This window comes from Trachurus japonicus, chromosome 18, assembly GCF_045865225.1.
Source record: "Trachurus japonicus isolate A0001 chromosome 18, Traja_1.0".
In the NCBI taxonomy this organism is placed as follows: Eukaryota; Metazoa; Chordata; class Actinopteri; order Carangiformes; family Carangidae; genus Trachurus; species Trachurus japonicus.
In genome coordinates this window covers 22,406,383-22,429,903 of record NC_140924.1, presented here as the reverse complement: position 1 = coordinate 22,429,903, position 23,521 = coordinate 22,406,383, and the positions used below count along the sequence as shown (strand labels likewise).

At 42.8% G+C, this 23,521-nt stretch overlaps 2 protein-coding genes across 3 annotated transcripts; both read right to left on the bottom strand.

Moving 5' to 3' along the window:
• Positions 1-424: 424 nt before the first annotated feature.
• Positions 425-10,371, bottom strand: LOC146969347 (uncharacterized). The gene is made up of 8 exons (XM_085758922.1): positions 10,190-10,371; positions 8,236-8,345; positions 7,967-8,051; positions 6,939-7,134; positions 5,446-6,557; positions 3,452-4,251; positions 1,821-2,024; positions 425-1,731 (listed from the first exon to the last, which is right to left on the bottom strand). The coding sequence occupies exons 1-8, from the start codon at positions 10,279-10,281 to the stop codon at positions 1,487-1,489; spliced, it is 2,844 nt and encodes a 947-aa protein (XP_085615048.1). The 5' UTR covers positions 10,282-10,371; the 3' UTR covers positions 425-1,486.
• A 2,719-nt stretch (positions 10,372-13,090) lies between these two features.
• LOC146969346 (uncharacterized) lies at positions 13,091-23,248 on the bottom strand. 2 transcript variants are annotated; one of them, XM_085759008.1, is made up of 11 exons: positions 22,298-23,248; positions 21,908-21,939; positions 21,680-21,805; positions 21,556-21,592; positions 21,341-21,445; positions 21,170-21,259; positions 20,955-21,005; positions 20,785-20,863; positions 20,411-20,525; positions 19,988-20,087; positions 17,731-19,420 (listed from the first exon to the last, which is right to left on the bottom strand). In XM_085759008.1, exons 1-11 carry the CDS (start codon positions 22,612-22,614, stop codon positions 18,562-18,564), a joined length of 1,911 nt encoding a protein of 636 aa, XP_085615134.1. In that variant the 5' UTR covers positions 22,615-23,248; the 3' UTR covers positions 17,731-18,561. The 2 variants fall into 2 exon arrangements, with proteins under 2 accessions (XP_085615135.1, XP_085615134.1); XM_085759009.1 differs by lacking the exons at positions 17,731-19,420; positions 19,988-20,087; positions 20,411-20,525; ... (5 more) ...; positions 21,908-21,939; positions 22,298-23,248 and adding exons at positions 13,091-14,297; positions 15,330-15,641; positions 16,152-16,273 and having other exon boundaries at positions 21,180-21,252.
• Positions 23,249-23,521: the final 273 nt, after the last annotated feature.

Genomic DNA, 23,521 nt, shown 5'->3' with positions numbered 1-23,521 from the left:
TTCTTTCTTGCATGGCATTCACTTGCGCATATTCATGTGTATATTTATGCATGAATTGCATAAAAGGAAGCGAACATATTACTGTATTCGTTTCCCATTTTTCAACCCAAACCCTAAACTCACGTTGCCATGCAAATTACCATGAATTACAGTTGTGCATAGTACAAATGTTCATGTATAAGCTGTATTGTACGTTTTATTATCACACAGAATTGTGTTTCATTGTCCTGTTCATTAATGTAGGTAGTTACAATACGTTTTCATTATAATAATTCTGTTGTGTTGTGAGGACTATTTGTGAATTTTTTGAAACCAACTCAAATCAATCTCAGGTACTGTATTTATTTGTCGTTTCTATTTTCTTTGTTTCACTCTGTCCACAGTGTAAAACTCACTTTACAATCCAGTTTAAGAAAACACAGCAAAATGTCATACACTTTAATAAGTACAGATAGTATTTACAGTATGTACACCATAACACAATACTAACTTTGTAATCACTACTGTATACTTTTCATAGATTAGGAAGTATTTACATTGTGAATATGACCATATGTTGATTCTGAAATAAAATTTGTTTTTAAAAATTCTGATACGCAATAAATTCAAGTAGGCGTGCCTTGATAACATACTAGTCTGACTATGATCATGGTATAAGAGGTATGCAGGAACCGATTCACAGGTGCATCATGGTCCAAGACTCTGAAGAATACTTTTTTTTTAAATACACTCGTCAGTTGGGTGCCATGGGTTCGGGGGTCCACAATGCCCAGTCAATATTAAAACACAAACTGTACAGGTTCATACACGTTTCAGTCCTGAAGACAAGTAGTTTTTACTGTGGGGATTTTTAACCATCACAACCATTGGTTTCTTCCTCCAAAGCTTTACACATTCATGTTTGGTCGTCAGCCTTCCGTGGAAGCAAATGCTAGACTAGAAGGACCATTTGTTGTAGCGTGTCCTGGTGGTCTAGAGGTCTAAAGCACATACCGCATCACTCCAGACTCTGTTTTAATTGTTGCATGTCACCTTCTCTCTCCAGCATCCCCCTAACACTCTCCACTCCACTGTCACGTATCTCGATACGGTAAGTAAAAATGACATTTAAAAAATGACCGTTTAAAAAAAACAGCGTTCACTGTGTCTGAACTCATATTTCACACTTACAAGTACATCTTGTCCAACCACTTAAAAATACATCTCGGAAACAGACACTGGGCATCCTCGACACTGAATACGAATGATTCTTTAACTGGAGCGACCCGACCTTTTCTTAGCTTAGTCACTTTTATTACACTACTCCCTTATGACCAGAGTGATGAGACAGGGAAAGCACCTAATTTCAGGTACTGTATCCACGGATAAAAATAAGAAGGAGAAGCGGCTCTCCACCATGGCCGAGAGTTTTTTTCCTCTTCATCGTTGATTGCTGGTGGTTTTGTACATTATGGTACGTGTCCTCTGCCACCTCTTTGTTTTCGCTCTAGCAGATGGCGGCGGCGCTTTCCCTCCTGCCCTGCTTCTTCAGCAGCTGGATCCGGTTGTGGACGTAAAACTTGATCGCCCTCCAGTCTCGCTGGTTGCTGACCAGCAGGGGGCAGAGTTCGAGGCAGCGCTCGCAGTCCGCCTTCGCGGGGACGCGCAGCTCCATGAGGTTTCTCTTCAGGTGAGTCTCCACCGCTACACGCTCCGCCTCTGACCAGGGACGTTTCAGCACTCCACGCTTCCCTATGGGAAATACAGGATGTTAATACTGTGCATCATCAAACTAATGAGGCTCATTGGAAAGACGCTGACCGTTATCGGCTGATTGTTACCTGATTTAGGTGGAATACATCGCCTCTTGTGGACGTTGGGTATTGATGGGCTAACTGGAGAAGCAGTGGGTGCTCTCTTCTTCCTCGGTGGTCGACCCGGTCCTTTCTTCTTCACCAACACCTCGACCTTCTCTTTGACCTCCTCCTTCTCCTCTTCTGGCTCAGAGTCTTCTGAGAATGAGTCTCCAGAGTTCCCAGACATCACTGCGGGACGGGAGATGAAACATGAGGTGGTCAGCCCAAATCAAATTAACATACATCTTGACATTTTCCAAGAAACGGGATCAACTGCAGAATTGTTGTTCTTAAATGAAATGTCTCTAAATCAAATCAAATCCAATTGACCACATTAATGTCCTGGAATTGCACTATTTTGTCACATTCCATATCCCAAACATGAGTGTTACAGTGTGATGGCTTTTTTTAACTTTACAGGGCGCACCAGAAGGAAATTAATCAATTTAGACGCTATACAGACTCTGTTTTATTTGCATTTTTGAAATGTCTACTGAGATTTATATATATATATATATATATATATATATATATATATATATATATACAGTATATATATATATATATTTATTAGGGGTTGCACAGACTAGTCGACTTTCCTGCTCCAGTCACGTGATTTTGGCAGTACAAGAGGAGAGCCGCTTGAAGCAACAGCTGAGTGGCTCAATGAAACTAATCCGTCACCCTAATTGATTTAAATTGTCTTCTATTGCTGAATGCACGGCCTTGGTAAAACCTGGTTATTAATTTTATTCTAAGTGAGGGTGTCCAAAGTGAGGACGTGGATGATTGTAACAGAGAGCCAGTAGTGGATCAGTGTTGATCCATGATCGCTCTCCACGGATCATTGATGAAAAAAACAAAAAAAAACACTAGCGCACCACCGCAGCAGAATAAGCAGGCAATTAAAAAAACTCCTATGACTGAGCAGGACAGTGATGGTGATTAGGCTTGCAGGCCGTTGCCTGTGACGTTTTCCTCCCTAACTGTTTAACGGACATTAGGCTACAGCAGTGGCTCCCAACCTTTTTTGGCTCGTGACCCCATTTTGACATCACAAATTTCTGGCGACCCTGTCAATCAAGATGCGCCAGCTCAGCTATTTTTATATGCTGCATTTTATTTCAACTTAATTTATATTCAAAAAAGTGAAAGTATAGAATACAGTTGTTTAAGATTGTGTGTGGTGTTTTTGATCATAATTTTTAAAAGAATATAAAAAAATATTTTTTATCAGTAATTTCTTTTATCAATTACTAGACATTTCAGGTGACCCCATTTGAATTCCAGGTGACCCCATGTGGGGTCCCAACCCCAAGGTTGAAAAACACTGGGCTACAGTATTTTCTCATGAGCTGTCTGTCAGTGAATACAGATTGTTGCAAAGCATTCCCTTCTGTGAAAAATATGAGTGACGTCATCAGCGTCTTGACTTTTATAACATTAGAGTGGACTTTAGAAAATCTGAAGTCATGCAACCCCTTAACATCACTCAAAACAGATGTTTGGAGTTCAAACGTAGCAGCAGAAACACCACAGGCAGGAAATACCTGCTCCTGGGCCCTGTGGTCTGGGTTTCCTAGTGAAAACAGAAAATATATGATCGTCGATCTTACCATCCAACTCAAGGCAGATGTGCTGCAGGCTCATCCCTCTGAAAAGCACACCTTCCCTCTCTCCGTAAAGAACGACACGACCCACGCGGCCCATGAGCGCTGGATCCCGTATGATAGAGGAGCAGTTCTGGGTCACGTGGTACTCCCGCTCCAGGAAGTCCTCCAGGCGTTTGGTAGCTGCGCCCTGGCCTTCACCCTCCTCTAACAGTAGCAGCTGGGTCAGGATGGCGACTTGCCGCCGCACCCGCGTCGCCGTCAGTGCTCCGGGGTTCTTGGCCCCGCTGGTCCGTGCCAGGTTTCTCAGGAGGTCCGTTCCCCGGAGCGGGGTGGCAGGAGAGTGGTACGGTCGGGAGAAGACATACGGGCTCTCCGGATCCACGCCCACGTTCGGGCTAGTTTGAAGGAGCAGGTCCAGGCAGGACTCACAGTGCGGTGGGAGAAGAAGCGGCTGGATGCGACCGCGCTTGCCTAAAACGCCGGCCCGCGGGAGATTACACAGGACCTGGCGCTCGAAAGGCGACAAGAGGGCTTCCATGCCGGAGGGGGCGCTGGTGCCGGAGCCGCTCGGCGGGGAGACGCGGCTGCGGTAGTCCTGAATAGTGAGCTTGGCCACCTCGCACTCACGGTGGCGGTTGTAGAGGATCAGTAGCGAGAGGCTGGAATGACAGAGCAGGCGCCAGGCCTCGGCGGAGTGAGGAGAGCGGGTTAAAGAGAGGAAGGAGGAGTGCTGCTGGTGGCGGAGGTAGAGGACCAGACAGGAGAGGGAGGAGAGCAGCGGCGACATGTGATGCCTGTGTGTGCTGCAAACAGAGAGAGACAGAGAAATAGCAGTTATAATCACAATTAGGCATGTGCACGAGTACTCGAGTAACCCAGTAGGCAATCTGCTAATCGGTTACGAATTATTACCCGGTTAACCTAGGATTTTTTTAAAAAGGCCTGTTAGAGCACCGTCCAGTGTCGGGTCAAACTATATACGTAATCATGCCATGGCTCGGGTTTTTTGCTGTGTGGAAGCATTTTTGGATCGAGCCTCGAACTTTCAAACCTTTTCCAAGAACCTGTGGTGGTTCCCTTGGGGTAGAGACGACAGGTATCATCAAGTCTGTTCAACATTCTGAAACCTTCCGAGTTATTTCCTGAGACGATGCGAGGCAGAGAGGAGCGGAGTCGCCATAATGTAGTGTGGACTAATAAATAAGCACCGCTAATGACTGGAAAAAAAAAAAAGTTTTCCCCTCTGAGGCAGCTGGGGTATTTCAGCGCATTTATGCTCCGGCATAAAGATGCACATATGCCCCATATGTGCATCTTAAACTCCAATCTCTGCTATTATTATCCACCTGATATTTTGTCTGACGACGCTGTGTGTCAGTAATGCGCTCTGTCCGTCAGTTACTCGAGTAAGACCAGGTTAGGTTACTCGGTTACTCGGAAAATTACTCGAAATGCCCAACCCTAATCACAATGCACCATCTAATAGAGGTGTGCCAAAAAATCGATTCACATAAGAATCGTAATTCTCATTTAACACGATTCAGAATCGATATAAAATGTCCCAAAATCGATTTTAAAAAATAAAAAAAAGGAAACAAATCTGCTGGCTTTCGACCTCCGTTTCCTTAGAATTTTAAAGGCAACATGTTTAACTGCACTATTTTTTTTAAAATTTTGTTAATTAAGCAATATGTGATATTGCTTGTATGCAACAGTTTCAACAATTCAATTTAAGCATGGATAAATGTATAAAACTCAATAAATGTGAAAAAGACACTTGCGTCATTCTGTCTTGCAAAGCAGACTGGAGTAGATCATGAGGATCCTTTGCACACCGATAGACTGAAGCAAAATCATAATGAATCAAATCGTTTTGAATCGAATCATAGCCCCAAAAATCTGAATCGAATCTAATCGTGAGATAGTAAAAGATTCCCACGCCTACCATATAATCATTTTACCAAATATGTAACTGAGGAAAAAAAAGACAACCACACCTTACAATCTCTCCGTTTTTCTCCTCTGGTGGATCTTCTTCCCCTTCTCCACTAAGCTCCAGATCTTCATCTGGATCTACGTCGGGCTCCGGAGTGGGAGGCGGGACCAGCTCCTCTTGACTCCTGGAGCTCTCCACCTCCACCTTCTGCTGCTCCTCCTGCTTCTCCCTCTTCATCCTCCGACCCCTGCGAGGGGTAGGCGGAGGGGGCGGCGGCGACGGGCTCTTCACCCTGGTCACCGTCGGGGGTGCGGGGCGTTTCGCGGCGGGTGGGCCGGGTAGGCTCGACCCCTTCTTGGCGGAGGCGGAGGCGGCGGCGGGTTGAGCCGAAGAAGGCGGCGACAGCGAGAGGGAGAAGGAGACGGCGCCCGTGCTGGAGCGGGTGGCCGGCGGCTCCCTCTCCCTGGAGAAGAGAGAGGGCGGCGCCGGGTTGGGGGCGGAAGGCTGGGGGACAGCGAAGGAATGACTGTGGGGGGCGGCGGCGGCGGCGGCGGAGGAGGACGACGACGACGAGGGCTGGGGGTGCGAGGCGCTGCCGTTGGAGGAGTTGTGCGTGTGGAGGTGCGCCAGCTCCATGGCCGTCCTGACCTCCGGCTGGTTGGCGTGGTGTTTCTCCAGGTGCCGCGCCAGAGAGCGATAGTGGCGGCCGCAGTACGGGCAGTGCTGCCGCCGGCTCACCGTGGCGCCGCTGGAGCTGCCAATGTTTATGTTAATGTTATTGTTGATGTTGGTGGTCGGGGGGGCCAGGGCGCTGACCGGGGGCTGCGACTGGGATCTGACCGGGGGCGTGACGGGCGCCGGGCGGGAAAAGGAAGAAGAGCACGGGCGCCCGGGTCCCCTAGACGAGGGGGGCGCGGTCTTCTTCTTCGAATTGACGGCGGCCGGCATCTTGCGCTTCTTGCGGCGGCGCAGCATCCGGCCCCGTATCTCTTCGATTTCCTCCTCTTCGTCGTCATCGTCGTCGTCGTCGTCTTCCTCCTCCTCGTCCTCCTCGCGATCGGAGTCACTGGGCTCCGAGTGTGTGAGTGGGGAGGAGGAGGGTGATAATGACCAGGAGGGGGTGAGATAATCGGACACAGAGAGGGACAGTGGGTGGGGGCCGGCCTCGTCCTCCTGGTGAGAGACAGATTTTAAATTAAAACAAACCCGATTAGTTCAATATGTCAGTTTAATTAACGATTAAAATTTTTCTTTAGTTTTCTTTAATTTCTTTTTTTGTTTTGTTTTGTTTTCTTTCTTTTAAAAAAAAACAACCCTTAGTCTTATGATTGCTGGCATTAATGTACCCTGTATTGTGTATCTTAAAGTGTACTTACAATCTATTTATGATGTCTGTTTTTATGTCAAGGACTACAGATGGAAATTAGCGTTCTGGCTAAATCTGGTGCAGCCATCTTTTTATTTCTTTGAATGATCAATGTCACTGCACGCTGTCCTGCGATAAACTAAATAAACTAAACTAAAATAATAAAATAATAAAAGTTAGCTGCTCACCATTGCATTCTCGCCCCAGTCTGTCAGACTGTAGTCCACTGTTATCTCCTCCCCTTTGGCGATGTCTCGGATTGCTATGACAACCAGACGCACTTGGGTCCCACAGTGGACCTCCCGAATTCGGCAGTTTGGTGGCGGATGAAAGAGCACAGGCCCCCGAACTCCACTGGCCCCTTCCTCCCCCAACTCCGGCACACTGAAAAGTTAACATACACACATTCAACTGGGACGAACTTCATTTTGGACTTGTACACTCAGCTAATGTGAGTCTAATACTGAGTCTAGCTGCTAGAAAAGCGATTACAAAGAAATGGCTTAAGCCAGACATACCATCTATCTATGAATGGTATGATATTATTTACCATGTTAATGTAATGGAAAGAATCGCTTTTTCAATGAGGCTTCAGCAATCTAAACTCAATGACTTCTGGAAGTAAGAAAATGTACATTTCCTCTGAAATGCCCCTTTATTTGTTGAAGTTTTTTTCTAAATCAAGATGTACTTGATTGGTTCCTTTTTTTGCTGTAGTGTTGTGACAGAAAACACCTCATGTTCATGTTGTGTTACTTAATAAAATGCTATATAATAAATATAAAATGCTTTGTAAAAGGAAAAACAATAAATACATTGAAAAAGAAAAAAGAAAGGTTAACATACACAATGAAAAAGAAATCAGCCAAATTCAAAGAGATGTGGAATCCTTTTCTTGCATCTTTAGAGAACTGTGAAGATGAAGAAACTCTAACTTGAAGGTGATATGTCCCTAACTGTTGATACCTTAACCATGTGATGCTAGGCTGTGTATGATTACGAAATGTCATTATCCAGTTTTTTTTTGTTTTTAGCTCTGTTTTTTCTTTAACTATTTATTTTAACCTTTGGGGTGGGGGGAGTGGATTCTTTTCTAGTATGACTGTTATATGCAACGTATTCTGTAAACTGTTAAAATTCAATAAATACATGTCTATAAATTAAAAAAGGAAAGCAGCAGATCACAGTGAGCATGGTGACAACAAGTCCACTTTACCAGAGCTGAGTGGGATCAGGCAGGTAATAGGGACTGCCAGGCGGGGGGAGGCGGTCCTCTGCACCCTCCGGGTACTGGCCATCACCTAGGAGACGGTACACTGGTTAATCTAGCATATTTTAACAGCTTCCTCAACCACCACACGCCGTATGTTTTCAAAGATAGAAGGTGTTCCTCCTTACTACAACATGGCACACTTGTTTTTTAAAACACCAACATCATAAGAAAAATATGTGTGTGTGTGTGTGTGTGTGTGTTTCTATATATACCAGGGCTGTAGCTGTGTTCCGACATGCTCTCCTCCTCCTCATCTTCTGTTACATACGCTCGGTCACACACCTTCACAGGTGTCCCCTTCCTTTTTCTCCCACACACGCGGCTGAAAAGACAAGACCAGGGTGTTATAAAGCTGAATGACACATTCACACAAAGCACCTAAAGACTTTCCTCCAGGAGGTATCCGAGTGGAGGACACCCTCAAGTAAGGGCGGCATGCGATACCTGTGGCCAAGTGATCCTTCAATTTGATTTATATCAGCTGGATGACTCATCCACTGTTACAATAACACTATGAACCACTCGCAGTGGTGGCGACCATGGAGTTTTTTCTTCTACTTATGAAAAAAAATAACATGCCCCTGATATGAGAAGGAAGGACAAAACCATTTGCAGATGTCAGAAATTAAAGCTAAAACTAGGAGTCAGTTGATTAAGACAGACAGTATGCTTTGTTTGTGCCTCAGGGGAAATCCACTCGTACAGCAGCTCACATTAATAATAGTAGTAGTAATAGTACTACATTATCCATGTGACAGATTTATAACACAATAATTGGAAAACAATCATTTTCTATGATTTGATGATTGCATGTAGCCTAAAAAATCTTGGGTATTTGACTTTTGGCAAAACACAACATCAATTAACATAATGCAGATGAACCAGTAATTATAGCTAATAACCAATATGTTGCAGCTTTTTTAAATTAACTTTGACGAGGCAGCAAATCAGGAATGTTTGGCATCCTTGCTTGGAAAATTATTCATAGATTATTATCAGTTAAGAAAATAGATCCTGATTATTTTTCTTTTGACCGACTTGTCCATGCAGAGTTAGAGCTTGTTTCAGCTCCAGCTTTGAATAAATTCTACTGGCTGTGTGTAGTCCAACCTTGATTCCTTCCCTTTACATGAAGTTGCAGAATAATTCATAAGAGAACAACATTATTCTGGATCACTGTCCTCTCAACAAAGTTTACCTGGCAATCCAGGTGTAAACAAGTCCCCCACACACAAAAAAGATGTGGTGATCACCATGATCATTAAGAGACACTTTGTCCTGAAAATGCACAGCTCGTGTCAGAGCTATGATTTCAGGAATCTCGGGGGTTATCGTTATCATGTTTTAATCAAAATATTAGAAATGGCCCCACCCCTTTCTACAATCACGTCATAGTGTATAACTGCATTTACACAGGAGTGATTATCGCAACAAAGCGAGCCTAATTCACCGAGCCCGTGGTGACAGCCGCTCTGTTTTCAGGTTGTTGCATTTCTTCTTTTTTTGGTCGTGGTCAGCAACTTTGTTTACTCAAAGCCAAACAAGCCACGAGTCATGATGTGCAGCAGCAGCAGCAGCAGCAGCAGCAGCGTCCACAGCCTCAATTCACTCACATTGTTGAATAATATGTTCACAGATATGCGGTGTGTGGGCTTATCACGGACACACACGCACACACACACACACACGGCGGGTATTATCGACAGGAGAGCACGGCCACTGACCGGGGGACACTCGTTCAGCGACGTTACGTTGATGATTTCTGCTGCTGGGTGCATGCTAACATCAATGCTACACCGCGGCTAGCACGTTAGCCCCTAGCAGCTAATGTTGGGACTTGTGGACCGTCAAAACATACAATTTAAAAGGCTGGCGATTAAAACGCGAAGAGGGGCGAGTCGGCCGAGGCTCGGCTTCGTAGGACGCGGCGGCGGCAGAAGGAAAACACCTTCCCCGGGCTCCGTTTTCTGCAACATTACGGTGAAATCATGCACGCGAATAAAAGGGCTCCTAACGTTAACTAAACAAACGCGCACGCTTGCAGCTCTGGCTCTTTGCATTTTGCTCACACACACACACACACACACAAAAAAAAATCCCGGTGAAAACAAACCCTCCGCGCCGCGGCGGAGGCAAAACCCCCGAGGCTCGCCGTGCTCCACTCACCCCCGTGGCGGCGGCGGCTTGCTCCCATCCCCGTCGCTGTCGAGGGTCGGTGGCTCCCGGTAGTCAAAAGGCGACCGTACATTCTCCGCCATTAGGACTCCACTTCGCTACCTCTGGCGCTCCGGTAGATTGCACAACGCGCATGTGCAACACAACATCCTTTGGGGTTCTAATGGTAAAATGGGGTGCACCCACCTCTGAGGAAAAGTGAGAGACCTATTATAACATCAAGCCTCATCATTAATGGATACACACATAAGCTGTTTTATCTGCACACCCATAGAATAGTGATATTTCATTCAATCACGTGGGAGTGTGAATAAATCAATGCTTTTCTATGAAGAAGCAGTGGAATAAACTGAGCACATTTACTCAAGTAGGCCTACTGACCAGTACATTGATTTGAATATCTGCTTAATTTGATTTAATACAGTAAATTCACTAGATTACGGTACATAGGCAAATATTTTATTTGTTTACCCCACTATAGTTATGTGATAGTTTTAGCCTTAAGTTACATTTTTTAAATTAAGATTTTCGAGTTTTTGCATTTAAAAACATGTCATCAGCTGATTAAATGCAATACTTCGTTTTTTAATTCAATTTACTTTTTTGTTATTATATTTCCAACTATTTTCTGAAAACAATGGCTGTGGAGATTCAATTCTATGAATGTAAAGGTCTGAATCAAAGAATATTGAAACGTCAATTTTAGTGTCATCGACCTGTAACTGTCTGGGTTATTGTGATGTTTTACATGTTATGTGTGGACCCCCATTAGGATCCTAATGGGGACCCTAATAAACTTAAACTTAAAGTTATTGTTGAAATTTAAATAATTCAATTCCAGCCATAGCAGAAGTCAGGTTTAATTCAAATAACCATCATTACCCTACATTTCAAAAACCACAGATTAGATAAGACTATTAGAGACAGCATCTGTAAAACCAATGGTGTAATAAGTATTGAGATCCTTTCAATTTAAACCTGCCCCTGTCTGCCTTCAAATGAGCCTGCAATATTTGGAAAATACCTGCATTTGTTCCACAACATAGAAATCAATTGACACTGAGGGAAACATCCAGGGTGATGTTAGTGCTAATGGCACCATAGGGGGATACATCTTTTCAGACTTAATGTGATGTATCTAGCTTTCTCACTGCTCCCATTTGGCCCTTTGTCTCGCCACACACAAGTGAAGTGCCATTGCTGCTGGATGCCGAGCTTCAAAATGCCTTTGGAGATTTACCCATTAGCTCATCATAAACTTTTTGCACTAAATGTGCAGCAGCATTTCACCCACATCAACCTGAAGCATGGAGTCTCAGGGCTTGTGGCTTGCACCACTTCCCGCTTCTTAAATGAGGTTTATTGCAGAACCATAAATTCACCCATGATAAATATTTTTATTGCAACTTGCTCCCCATTCAGACCATGTTACAAATCAATATTCAATATCATTCTACTTTCAGTGTTGATCTTAGGAATACGTCATATAAAACCACACCTCCAGGAATCTTATGAATTTTACTTGTTTGATCTATACTGTTTATTTAATAATTAACAACTCTCCTGCTGAAATCTTTTTTTTTTCAACTGGTAGGTTGAATTCCCTACAAATATGACATAAGAAAAAAAAAAACTTGACAAAAAAAATAATTTATCATCCTGGAAAAGAGTATTGACACTGCCCTAAGTATCATTTTAATATTCCTGATCAGGTTGATCTGATTTGACTTAAATTAATACTTCGACTAAATATCTCCAAACCAACCACATATTCTACGTACTATTACAACCCCTCCCTCCAAATCCCAGCATTTACCTTTTCTACACAAATTCTTTTACAGATTCTTCTTTTTATTGTACCCGTAATCTCTTTTTCTGTAAACTCTCGTCAACCCCTCCTACATCCACTCTGATGAAGTGATAGCATTCCTCTGCTTTCCATACAATACTGTACCAGTCTTTGTGGAACAATTCTCTCCATTATTTTTCCTTTATGTGACATCAGCGCTATTGGCCTATTGTTAGTTGAACTACATGGTTTCCTGATAGGAATCATCACTGTCGCTTTCCAACTTGTTGGTAACTTTCTCACTTCAGATGCGTTATTATTAAATACTGGAGGGACCACAGACGCTAACACACCTAAATTCCTTCACAGTGCACAGCAGATGTCATCTCTCCATGGGGTGTTAGTCAGATCTCACTGTTGCCTTCCAGAATCAGCTGATAGTAGCCTATCTATCATCACCTTTCTTCTCTTGTCCACTTAACCACTTCCCAAATATTATTTCTGCGTAAAAGGATGATGATTCTTCTGAAGGTTTTAAATTAAATTCATTCATCCCACACACACATCTCCACTAAATACCTGATTTTATTTGCACTGATAAGGGAAAAATGTATTTCCTCTTTTCGCCCTCATCACTATTGACTGTCACAATCTCCCGACCCTGATCCATTCACAATACTGTTGTGCTGACCTGCCACAGATTTCTCAAGCTCATTGGGTTTGATCCTTCTCAAATATGGTCAGATCCTTTCAAAACCCTATACGCGTGTGTATTTTGTCATATCCTTCTGGATGCCTTTCGAGTTTAATGAAAGAAAAAATGTTCGGTAACATGTTAGTTATTTCCTAACAGCGTCCTGTTAAGTTTCCTGAAAAATAATTCTGTAACCCAGCTCCAAATACAAGGATAACAGGAATGTAACTTCCTATTTTTATAGTCATGTTTTGCAGGAAGCTGTGCTCTTCTGCGTTGACCTGAGCACTCACTAAAACACCCTGAGCTATGGTGTGATTAAAGGGAGAAAGTGGCAATCTCTACATTGCAGTGAGGTGTAAAACAAAATAAGATAACGAGAAAGTAAAACCCATGTCAACAAAATACAAGGGTTAAGACTGTGTTTTAATCTTCAGTGAACATCCAGTTATTTATCACAGAGGTAAAAGAAAAAATGAAGCATGGCATTTAGAAATTCACCATTCCAGCAGCCCAGCACTTCCAGTGAGTCACAACTCATTCACAAGGTGAGTTTACGCTGTGTCGGGTATTTAACACTACAGTGAATGTGTTGTGGTGCAGAGTGTTTGATACTTTTGGCTACAGACAGTACAATCAGGAAATATTAGTCTAACAGTGTTTCTCCCGACGTTATTTCACCCTCCAGAGGACGGTGAGGCAGAAAATGTGGGAGAACCACGTGCTCTTTATAGTTCAAACTTGTGAACAGTGTAGCAGCACATTCAAGTATAACATCAGGAGAGAACTTGGTGATCAGAGCAGCAAACATGACACTTGACCATCACGGATTGTGCCAAACAACAAACTACGCACGCAATCGGTCAATACATGATGGAAACATTCAATTTGATATGGAATTATATGGATTAGGTATGTTAATATTGTGGTACATTGAGAGCTACGTTGGACTTTTAAAATAGCAAACGGTTACAGATTCAGCTGCACATCAGTCACAGTTTATCAGTCATGTATTTCTGGCTACATTCTAGCTGTTAGCAGATTTTGGAGTGTTATGAACAGCAGGTATTTTAGTCATCAAAAGGTAAATCCACTTAAATAAAAAATAAATTACACACTGTATACAAAAGAAGACATCTTCAAACAGTCTAACTGCCACTGCACAAAGCACTTCAACCTTTATACACTTTGAAAGTCTGCACTCATTTCTTTGTCAAAGGAAATAGCAACTGTGGCAAACCAGAGGTCATTTTAGCACTTGCTGTGGAAATACCAACGTCTGGGAAAAGCCGTTTACTTTGCGCTTTGTTAAAGGAGCTTAGTTGTGATTTTAGTTAAGCAGTACACTTTTAACCTCTAATTTTCACAGACGATATTCCACGTTACTTCATATTTATTTTTGGTATAAGTAAAAGGGAAAAAAGCTGGCTGTTAGTGTCAAGTGAGTTCATTCATAGATAGTTTTTGGATTGAGACAAAGAAAATTAGATCTCTCCAGGTCCTTCCCTCTCTGTGTGTATGACGTGGAGGGTCTGCGCTGCATGGTCGGCCCAGTGGATAAGCTCTATCAGCACTCGGTAGGTCCACACTTTGAGCCCAAATGCTCCATCAGGTTCCTACACAAAGGAGAACAAGTCGATATCAAATACCCTTAATGCCAGCAGGACACAGTACGAAGGAATAAAGAGCAATAAGGTGTGTGTATGGGCATCTAAGTTTAAACTTTGACGGATAGGGGAGTGTCCATGAATCTCTAGGTGTGATATTGATTTGTTTTATCTCTATTTTTAGTCTTTAACAACTCCACCATGTTCACCAGCTTTAGTCTCTTTATCTCTCTGCTGATTGGTGCTGGGCCAGTGGGACATAATGGACCTGCGGAGCCTTTTTGTTGAAAACTGCTGCCTGCTGCAAATAATAACAACAACATGGGAGGGATGTGTTTTTGTTTGTTGTTATTTCCTGCTCATGAGGCGCCCAGGAGCTGTGTACTTCATAAAGGACTGAATATACTATATATATATATATGAAAACTAAAGTGAACCACAAAAAAACTGTTGACAAAGATGCAAAAACACAGAGCTGGGTGATTATTCTCTGTGGATTGATCACAAGATATGATTCTTCCTTTTTTTCTTAACATCAACGACATTCATATAATAGTATTAATCATGTAATTAATCAATTAAGTCAAACCCTTGCTGAGCCTTACAGTTGCCCATTATAACAGAGATGTGACAGTTTAGAAATATCCTGCTGATCTGATGTACTTCAGCTATTATAATTACGGTACATCATGATAAATAAATGTATCTTACACATGAAGGTGACGAAAGTTAATTTCCCAGACATACATTGGCTTTATACATTTACATTATTATCCTTTTTAGTGGCAGTTACGCAATTTCTTGTTAACGTTATATAATTTGTTACATAATAAGAGATTTTTCTTACAAAATACTTATAATATGCCCTTTCTTCTGCCATTTTGTGTTCAGTTTGTTTGAGTTTTTTCCATAAATGTGTCATTAGCCCTGCATTTAACTGGCAACCACAACTGAGTGATTGGAAGGTGAATGTTATATTTTACTTATGACACTTTCTTGTGATCATATGACATAAGAGCTAACTAGACACCTATACTTTACCTCAGTACACTGGTGGTCAGGGGTGACTTCCGGGGTCGGTTCCTCGGTGTCCACCAGATCTTTGGTGCTGTGGAGCAAGTGCTCCAGCCGAGTTCGGACGGTCTTCCTCATGGTCTCATAGTCGCCCTCCAGCTCACCCCACTCCTCCTCTTCCTTCTGGATGACACAGTGGAGCAGTCCCAAGCACTGCCGCAGAGCCGAATGCAGCAACTGCACCTTCTCCTCCGCGCTGGGCTCCTCTGAGTCTGGGGACAGGGACACGATGCGCCCACCGTCTGGGGTGTGGTCCGACAAGAAGGTCTCCTTGTCTTTCTGGGAATGATGAGGGGAAAAAATTGATTTTTTTTCTGTGCTGACTGTAAACCAAACACATAACAAGGTGCTACTGGCATTGCAATCCTAGTTCTTGATCGATTGCAAATTGAACTTGGAGAGAAAATCACATTGATTTTAAGGTACTCTGTATGAAAGATGGGGGGACAGAAGCATGACAGCAGAAAAAAAAAATCCAATGCACTCTATCCATTAGGGCTCCCTTGGGAAATGGGAGAAGGTGGGGGCCTCTTTTAGTGTAATTACACTCTGCGGCATAGTATCCCTTCAATAACACACAAGTGCACAGTGGTGAATGTCAAAAGTATATCCAGTACAAGTCCAACATATCATTGAAACGCGACAGGTAGCTAGCTGCCTGCTTCATGCTCCCAATAAGCCCCAACATAACTAACGGGGCAGGGGAGTGTTGTGCTACCTAGTACCTACCTCACCGCCTGACCAGTCTCATGTTTAGCATAACGAGCGTGCAAAAAGTGATAAACTCACGTATAACTGGAGCAGCTGAGTACATTCGTGGTGAAGTAGCCGAGCGAGAGCCACGGCTCTCCCGGTCTGCGACCGACCGGGCACCGGCGCGTCCAGCACGGTGACCGTCTGCTCCTCCTGCTCTGCCATTTGCACTCCAGCCCGTGTTTATATAGGTGGGTTATAGCCGCGAGCTGGATGAAGCCCGAGCGGAGGAATAACTCCCTGTCCCCCCCACCAAGGTCGTGAAAAATGTTGACACCGAGACTCTTGTTTTGTCTCCCCCTCCTTATTGATACTTCAGCGGTTAGAGGTCCACACACCGCAGCTAGCGTCCGCGCAGCGTGTTTGTGTCGGTGTTCATGTTGGCACGCACGCAAACAGAGGGGATGGTTCCGCAAGCACAGGGGCGGTTTTAGGGGGACGCACATTTTTTTCTTTCCCCCAAAAACGTCACCGTGTGGCCCACCCATCCTTCCGCAAATAATAAAAACTCTCATTATTGGGGTAGTTTTTTTCCCACCCCATCTCTGCAAGCTAATGTGAAAAACCACAAGGAATTCAGCTTGTGCAAAATCACCATGGTACATGGTTTCAATACACTTTCCAATAAAAACAATAACAACAGATAATAAAAAAACATTCGAAAAAACACCAGATGAGGAAATAGGGTGTTCATCTGAAAAAAGTGCACATTTTGCAAAGCAAGAGGGAACAAAAGCTCTGCCATACGTTCTTCATTGTCCCTATGGAGAACTCATTAATTTTTAATGGAAAAGTATTTCCAGATTCATAATTGATGACCGTCTCTAAGTCTGATCATCTCTGATGTAAGGACATGTGTGAAAAATTAAATGTGTTATTAGTTAATTACAATTGTGTTTCTACACTCTGACAAAAAGTAAGGTGTAGGTATGTCCAGCTGCTGGACGATCTGAATTTCCCTCCTAGGGATGACTAAAGTATTTTCTATTCTATTCTCTATTCTATGTCCAGTCCAGGTCATCATTGCAAATGACAGCTGTTGTTATTGTTTTCAATTGACTAACCTGGTTAAATAAAATAAAGTTTATTCAATTATTTTCAATATTATATTCTCGGCAAAATAGTATCCTATCCACATAATGACATACTCCTTTTTATTAGACTGCAGTCACTCTAAACTTTCATTAAACAATAATAGAACTGTTATTTAGTTTTTGTTTGTTCATTTATTTATTTTCTTTAATTTTTCACTAAATTTGCAAAAATCTAAAGACACCATTTTCTTTTGGCCATTCTGTCTTTTGTTCACATATCTCTGCCTCTAAAGTGAATGGGTCTAAGTACCTTGTGAAAAATATATCAAAGTTCACTGGAATAAATTAAAGCAGTTTTTTTGTTACACACTTTGTCCAGCAGAGAACACTGTTCACGTCCTTTTTCAGCTTTATGGTGTACAACAATTATGTGTACAATCTGTATTACTTTACTAAGCTGCTTTTTATTCACCTGATACATCATACTAAGTGTAACTAATTGATGAATGTGTTGATTCTAACGAATCAGTAATTATCACCTTTTATACAGGATTTGGACAAAAAAAAAAACACCATCCAAAGACTTCAGAATATTAATTGTTTATTATAGTAATTCTGGAAACATTTGATAAATTAAGATTGAAAGCTTATGGGTACTCAGTAGTAGAGGCAGGTTATAGAGGTATATCTTATTATCTAACATTGCTTCAACACACAAAAATTAACAAAAAAAAAGTGAAAGTGAAAACTTGACAAATACAATCAGATGAGGAAGGTGATTTAAATGTTTTCTTTACAACATCCGGGAGACAGCTTGACATGTCAAATTAGTAGACTGATAATCAATAAAAAAGACTTACTTTTGTCTATAATTCCATCCTCTATAAAACTTCTACTCAGGGCAGATTAATTTATGTATCTCAAGGAATGGACTAAAAAATTCAATACATTTTAGTGTCTTGTGTTATCTAACAACTAAGATCCTTCTACACAGAACCATCTGGCTGTAGTTGTTTTAAATAAGTGAAACTACTCAAGTGAACCTGTGTAACTCAATTACACTTATAAATTCACCTTACAAAAAAGATGCATATAAACAGAGCAGGGATGCTATGGGAAAATAATGTTATTTTAGACTTCAGTCTATAATACACATATATACAAACAGGATGAAAAAACATAATTATTACATATTCATCAAGTGGTAAAATAAGTAAGTTGTAATTTATAATATTATAAATTACACTCCCTGATATGAAGTAGCGCTGTAATTCAGTACTATATGCAACTATTATGTTATACTGCATGGAAATAATATCTGTTATTTCAAATATTTAATTTACTTGACATTTTCTTCAGTATTTTGTCCCTCTTTTGTCATCTTACCCTCTGTGAAGTTCCTCATTCTCTGTCTAGATTAAATTATCTCCATGAATCTCAGCACACTGCAACAGAATCTGCCTCTCTCCTTCCCGACCCCAAACAATCCCCTCATCTTCCTTCCTCCTCTCCCTGTTGCCCTCCCACATCATTTCCCCGACTTCCTCATGACCCGTGTCCACGATGACCCTCTGCCACAGCTCACCCTCCCCGGGTATCTGCGCGCCTACGTCAGCCTCCCTCCCCCACTGGGCGTCCTGCTGGGGAGCCAGGGCGGGGACGACGGAGCTCAGGGTGAGGAGCGTGCTCTGGGGGGTCATGGATGCGACGGTGCTGGCGGGAAGGATCGGGAGTTGGATGAGCTGGGGGTGGCTGGTGGTGGTGCTGGATAGCTGATGAGGGGGGGCCGCGGTGGTGAGGTGGAGTAAGGCGTGGGTTTGCTGCTGGTGGTCTAGCTGCACCACGTGATGCACTGGCAGTTGGAGGAACTGGGCTTGGGATACATCTATCTGAGACTGTGGGGCGAGCGGGAGCACCACCTGCTGCAGTGGGGTGAAAGCACCATCCACCATGTCCTGGCTCTCCTTGCTCGCCTGCCTCTCCTCGCTCCCCTGGTTGACAGGGGAGGGCCGGTCAGGCTGGGTGACTACAGGGACAGTCTCTGAAACCGGGGCGGGGCTGCTTATTACCGAACCTCCATTAGCTGCTAAGGCTTCGGCTATGAGCACCTCGGGGTGGCTCTTGGCCTTGTGGGCGACAACAGAGTCCTTTTTCTCAAACTTCTTGCCACAAATGGAGCAAGAGAACTGGTAGGAGGCTTCTGCGTCGTGCTTCTTCATATGCCAGTTTAAGGAGGCCTTTTGACGGCAGGTGAAGCCACAAATCTCACACCTGCCACAGGGTGGAGACAGAGAAAAGCTTATAGACAAACTGACGTGAAGCTCAGAGATCATCTGAGACTCTACCTCCAGTTTCACTGCAGTTTACTTATACGAGTACAAAGCAATGAAATTAAAGTAAAGCAGAATACTTCACAATAGGATTTACATACAGCTTTTGAGTAGCACTTGAACTGTTCAGAATCTAAACAAAACAACTACAAACACCTTTTACCTAATAATCATAGAAATTAAAATGTTCATCATTATTCAAATGTCAGTCATTATGATGCAGTCCCATCAACAGGTACAGCTAAGGAGACTGGTCTACATCTTCAATTACTTTGATATTCTGAGGAATATACAACATGTATTAGACTCTTAACTCTGAGGACTGACAGAGATTTATTATAAGTACTGCAGAGACAGGAAGGGATACAATAGATGTTAATTCTGTCAAAAAAACAACAACTTAAATCTAGCCTAACATAAAACACATCAAATTTGAGTTTCTTAACGCAAACAATACTGGGAATATTCATCAGTCTAAACAAATAAGCAAACTGTTACGGCTACTCACTGTATTGGCTTTTCTCCTGTGTGGATCATCCTGTGCACAGCGAGGTTATGGGAACTCTTAAAGGCACGAGCACAATACTCACAGATGTAGTCCCTTTGATCTGAAAGACAAATGATGAGTGGAAATTAGACTTTATGACAGGAAAAATCAAGTCTTTAAATGGAATAAACCATCTAATGTCTACTCTTCTTTTCACTTATCATGCAGAAGTAGGGAATTCAAGCGGCTTGATGAAAAGCAAATAAACATAATGGCACACTGCCAGTCCAGATGCTCTGTCTATAAATATCTACCATACAATCTAGGTTCAGTCCTAGCTACAGGAGCCATTGGTTTGAATCTGGAAAAAAAAGCCATAATGGGCCCAAAAAAACAAACAAAAAAAACATAAAACAAAACAAGAGAAACAAAACCTGTGCCCACCTGTGTGGTGTTTTGCATGACGCAGCAACTGCTTCTGAAGACGAAATAAGCGCCCACATGAAGGGTGATCACACACGTAGTTCTTTTTCAGCAGGTGCTGGTATTTTATATGGTGCTGAAATAAAGAGATGACATTGAAAGTGTCAGCTGGTTGAAGATACATTAACAGCCTTCACAGACTAAACTATTCTAATCATTGAAACATTAACATCAAGCTTGAGAGAAAATTTAGAATAGTATGCAGAGTATGTGTCAATGGGTAAACTAGTACTCAAATTACAGTACAAATTACAGTACAATTAGAGAGCATAACTTAAGACAGCGCCCTTAAAAATATTTGGGTTTGCAATGGTTGCAGCTGAAGGGTAACATACCTGTAGGTAGCGTGGGTGAGCTAAGACAGTGCCGCAGCCTTCCATTTCACAGCGGACATACTGCACTGGGGGCTTTTTCCTGTTACAACAGAAGAGACTTAATCTTACAACAGTCGCATTCTTTTCAAATGACATAGTTATTAGTCATAATTATTACAAGAGATGTATACCTGCGTTTTGGTTGCCTAGGGGCTTTTTCATCTTTGGGCTGCCTACCTCGCCTAAATCAAGACAAATAAAGAAGTTCTCGGTTCAGTTTTTGGGATCAGCTACAATTTATTGTTACACCATCTGTAAGAGTAGCATGTGTTGTAATTTCATATGATAGTTGTTGTTATCACCCAGTCCGACCTGTTTGTGCAAAAACAACCTTGCTGGTTCTTACCTTTTCACACCATTCCTTCCTTCTTCCTCTTCAGATTCCTCTTTTTTGACTTCCTGTTGTTGCGCCATGGCCCGCTGCTTTGACTTTTCCCTGGTAAATGAGAGGACAAGTCACTACTGAAGCCAACAAACTTCCTCCTCAAAAAAAAAAGAGGCTGTGAGTTCAGCATACGTTTTTGTTTCGGGTTTATGCTCGCAGTCATCTGGGCCATGTCTGGATGGAGGGTCCTCGTCGAGAGCCGCATCTGCATCCACATCTGCATCTGCATCTGCAACACTAATGTGGAGATCAACATCATACCGGCCACAATGAAATTCACTTTGACTTATCAAAGGGGAATGTAACATTATCTGTGTTGCTTAGACCTTAAGTGGAGTAACACTCACTTGTCATTGCATCCTTTCAAAGCACCCGTGTCCTCCCCTGAGAAACAGAGGTGATAAATTTAAGCTTGGGGATGACTGTTTGGACATTTGAACAACCGTGCAATACAAAGAACCTGTTTCTCACCACATGAAGCCTCTGTCTCCGTTTCAGGCTTGCATGCCGTTGCTGGTGTGGTTAAGGCTCGTGCTGAGGGTCTCCCTCTGCTTCTTCTGGATTTGGACAGCTTTGGTGCAGGAGTGTGTTTGGATGCTGAGGGAGTCAGCATGCAAATATGTTAGTGACATATACCATAAATCACAAGAACAATATTCCTGCTCATAGATAGATGACACGCATTTGGAGTGTGTGTACCTTTTTTGAATGTGGATTTCTTGGGGGCAGTTCTGTGTAAAAGATGGTTTACAGTAAATAATGGTCAAATAGAAGTCAAAATAAATCTGGTTAATAAACAAGACAGTTGTAGCTCTGTTGTTTTGGACAGTGAGCGAAGGCAGGATTTACAAGAACATGGAATTCATCTGCTGTGGTTTGCACGTCTGGTAATTCTATAGCTTTAAGAAACTCCACTGAGAAAACACACTTCCGATAATAACAGCTACGTTACGAGCATCCCTTGCAGGACAGACTTACTGTAAATTAGCTCCCAACAAGACCCCCCAGGCGAGGAATGCGGTTATGCGGGACCCACAGTTATGTATAGAGAAGTGACCTAACTTTGCATTCCTCTGTGCATGCACTCACCTCGTGTCCGGTTGCTTTCTGGAGCGTGGTTCATCTCTGAGAAGTGGTCTGTCGGGTTTTTTCACGTAAACCAAACTCTTCGACACAGAAGTCACACCGGCTTCCCCTCCTCTGGCTCGCAAAACTCGCAAACAACGTCCGGCGCTCGACCGCAAGGAATCACAGGAATCCGGGGAGGTCACTGCAGCTTCCCCCCGCCTCTTACGCCCTCTGCTCCCCCTGGACAGCTCAGCCGAGTGCGCGGATGAGTTCGGGGCCTCCTTTGAGTCGCGGTAGCCGGAACGTGTAACAGAAACGTCGCCTTCCCCCGGGTCCATGCCGCGTTTATTTAACTGTATGGACCCTCCCAGACTTGTGATATACTTGTGGTATATATTTAGTTGTGAAAATAAATCATTTAAGATGGACGTAGAAAGCCCAAGTGGGGACCAAGTTTTGTTAGCTCGACCAGGAGTACATTATACGTCACTACGCGAGCATTTAATTAGCTACCTTATTATTTACAAAAGTAACGTTGTATGAGGAATATAATTTTACAAACACCGAGCGTTATTTACTTCTTAAAGCCATAGCAAACCTCTTATTTCTTTGGCTGAGACTTGGCCTGTTAAACATGCGTCTCCTTTAAGAACAGCAGCAGCAGCAGCAGAGCACCGCGGAATTGTCACTTTTGGACTGACGCGCTTCCGTACATACTCATATAGGGGGCCTATTAGGTGGGACATTATAGTAGGTTATATAGTTAGCTATAATTACCGTAGGTAGCGTACATTTACCGTTATGTGGTTTGTGTATAACGGTAATGCAGTTATACATTTTAGTATGTTCACCACACAGTAATAAAATAATTCTCATATTGCACAATGCTGCAGGTGATAATCCAGGTGTGGATGAGTGCCAACGCCTGGCAGATGAAATGCTCAGCTGAATGAAAACAAGTATGCTAGGTGTGATGGAGAAGACATGCAAAATGAATGACAGCAGAGCGCTGCTGACGTTATACCACTTTTGTGGCACTTTTAACACTATAATTATCATGTCCATCCAACGAAAGCAATGAAAAACCCCTGAAAAATATGTAACTGCTCTTGGTTTTCAGGTTTGACCACATCCTCCTGTGATGGAAAGCAACTTGTCTCAGAGGTTTATTCTTTCTTTTTTTTCCAGTTTCAGATGCCTGAAATCTATTTCTAAACTTTGGCTCATTTATGACAAATCACAATA

What these genes read in the sequence shown, in the direction of transcription:
- LOC146969347 (XM_085758922.1), bottom strand. Translation starts at nt 10,281, where the DNA reads ATGGCGGAGAATGTACGGTCGCCTTTTGACTACCGGGAGCCACCGACC. An exon ending in GGAACACAGCTACAGCCCTG is followed by an intron (nt 8,052 to 8,235) that starts GTATATATAGAA and finishes ACCGTCTCCTAG; the next exon opens with GTGATGGCCAGTACCCGGAG. An exon ending in CCTGATCCCACTCAGCTCTG is followed by an intron (nt 7,135 to 7,966) that starts GTAAAGTGGACT and finishes TTAACTTTTCAG; the next exon opens with TGTGCCGGAGTTGGGGGAGG.
- LOC146969346 (XM_085759008.1), bottom strand. Translation starts at nt 22,614, where the DNA reads ATGGACCCGGGGGAAGGCGACGTTTCTGTTACACGTTCCGGCTACCGC. An exon ending in TTGAAAGGATGCAATGACAA is followed by an intron (nt 21,446 to 21,555) that starts GTGAGTGTTACT and finishes TCTCCACATTAG; the next exon opens with TGTTGCAGATGCAGATGCAG. An exon ending in CATAAACCCGAAACAAAAAC is followed by an intron (nt 21,260 to 21,340) that starts GTATGCTGAACT and finishes CTCATTTACCAG; the next exon opens with GGAAAAGTCAAAGCAGCGGG.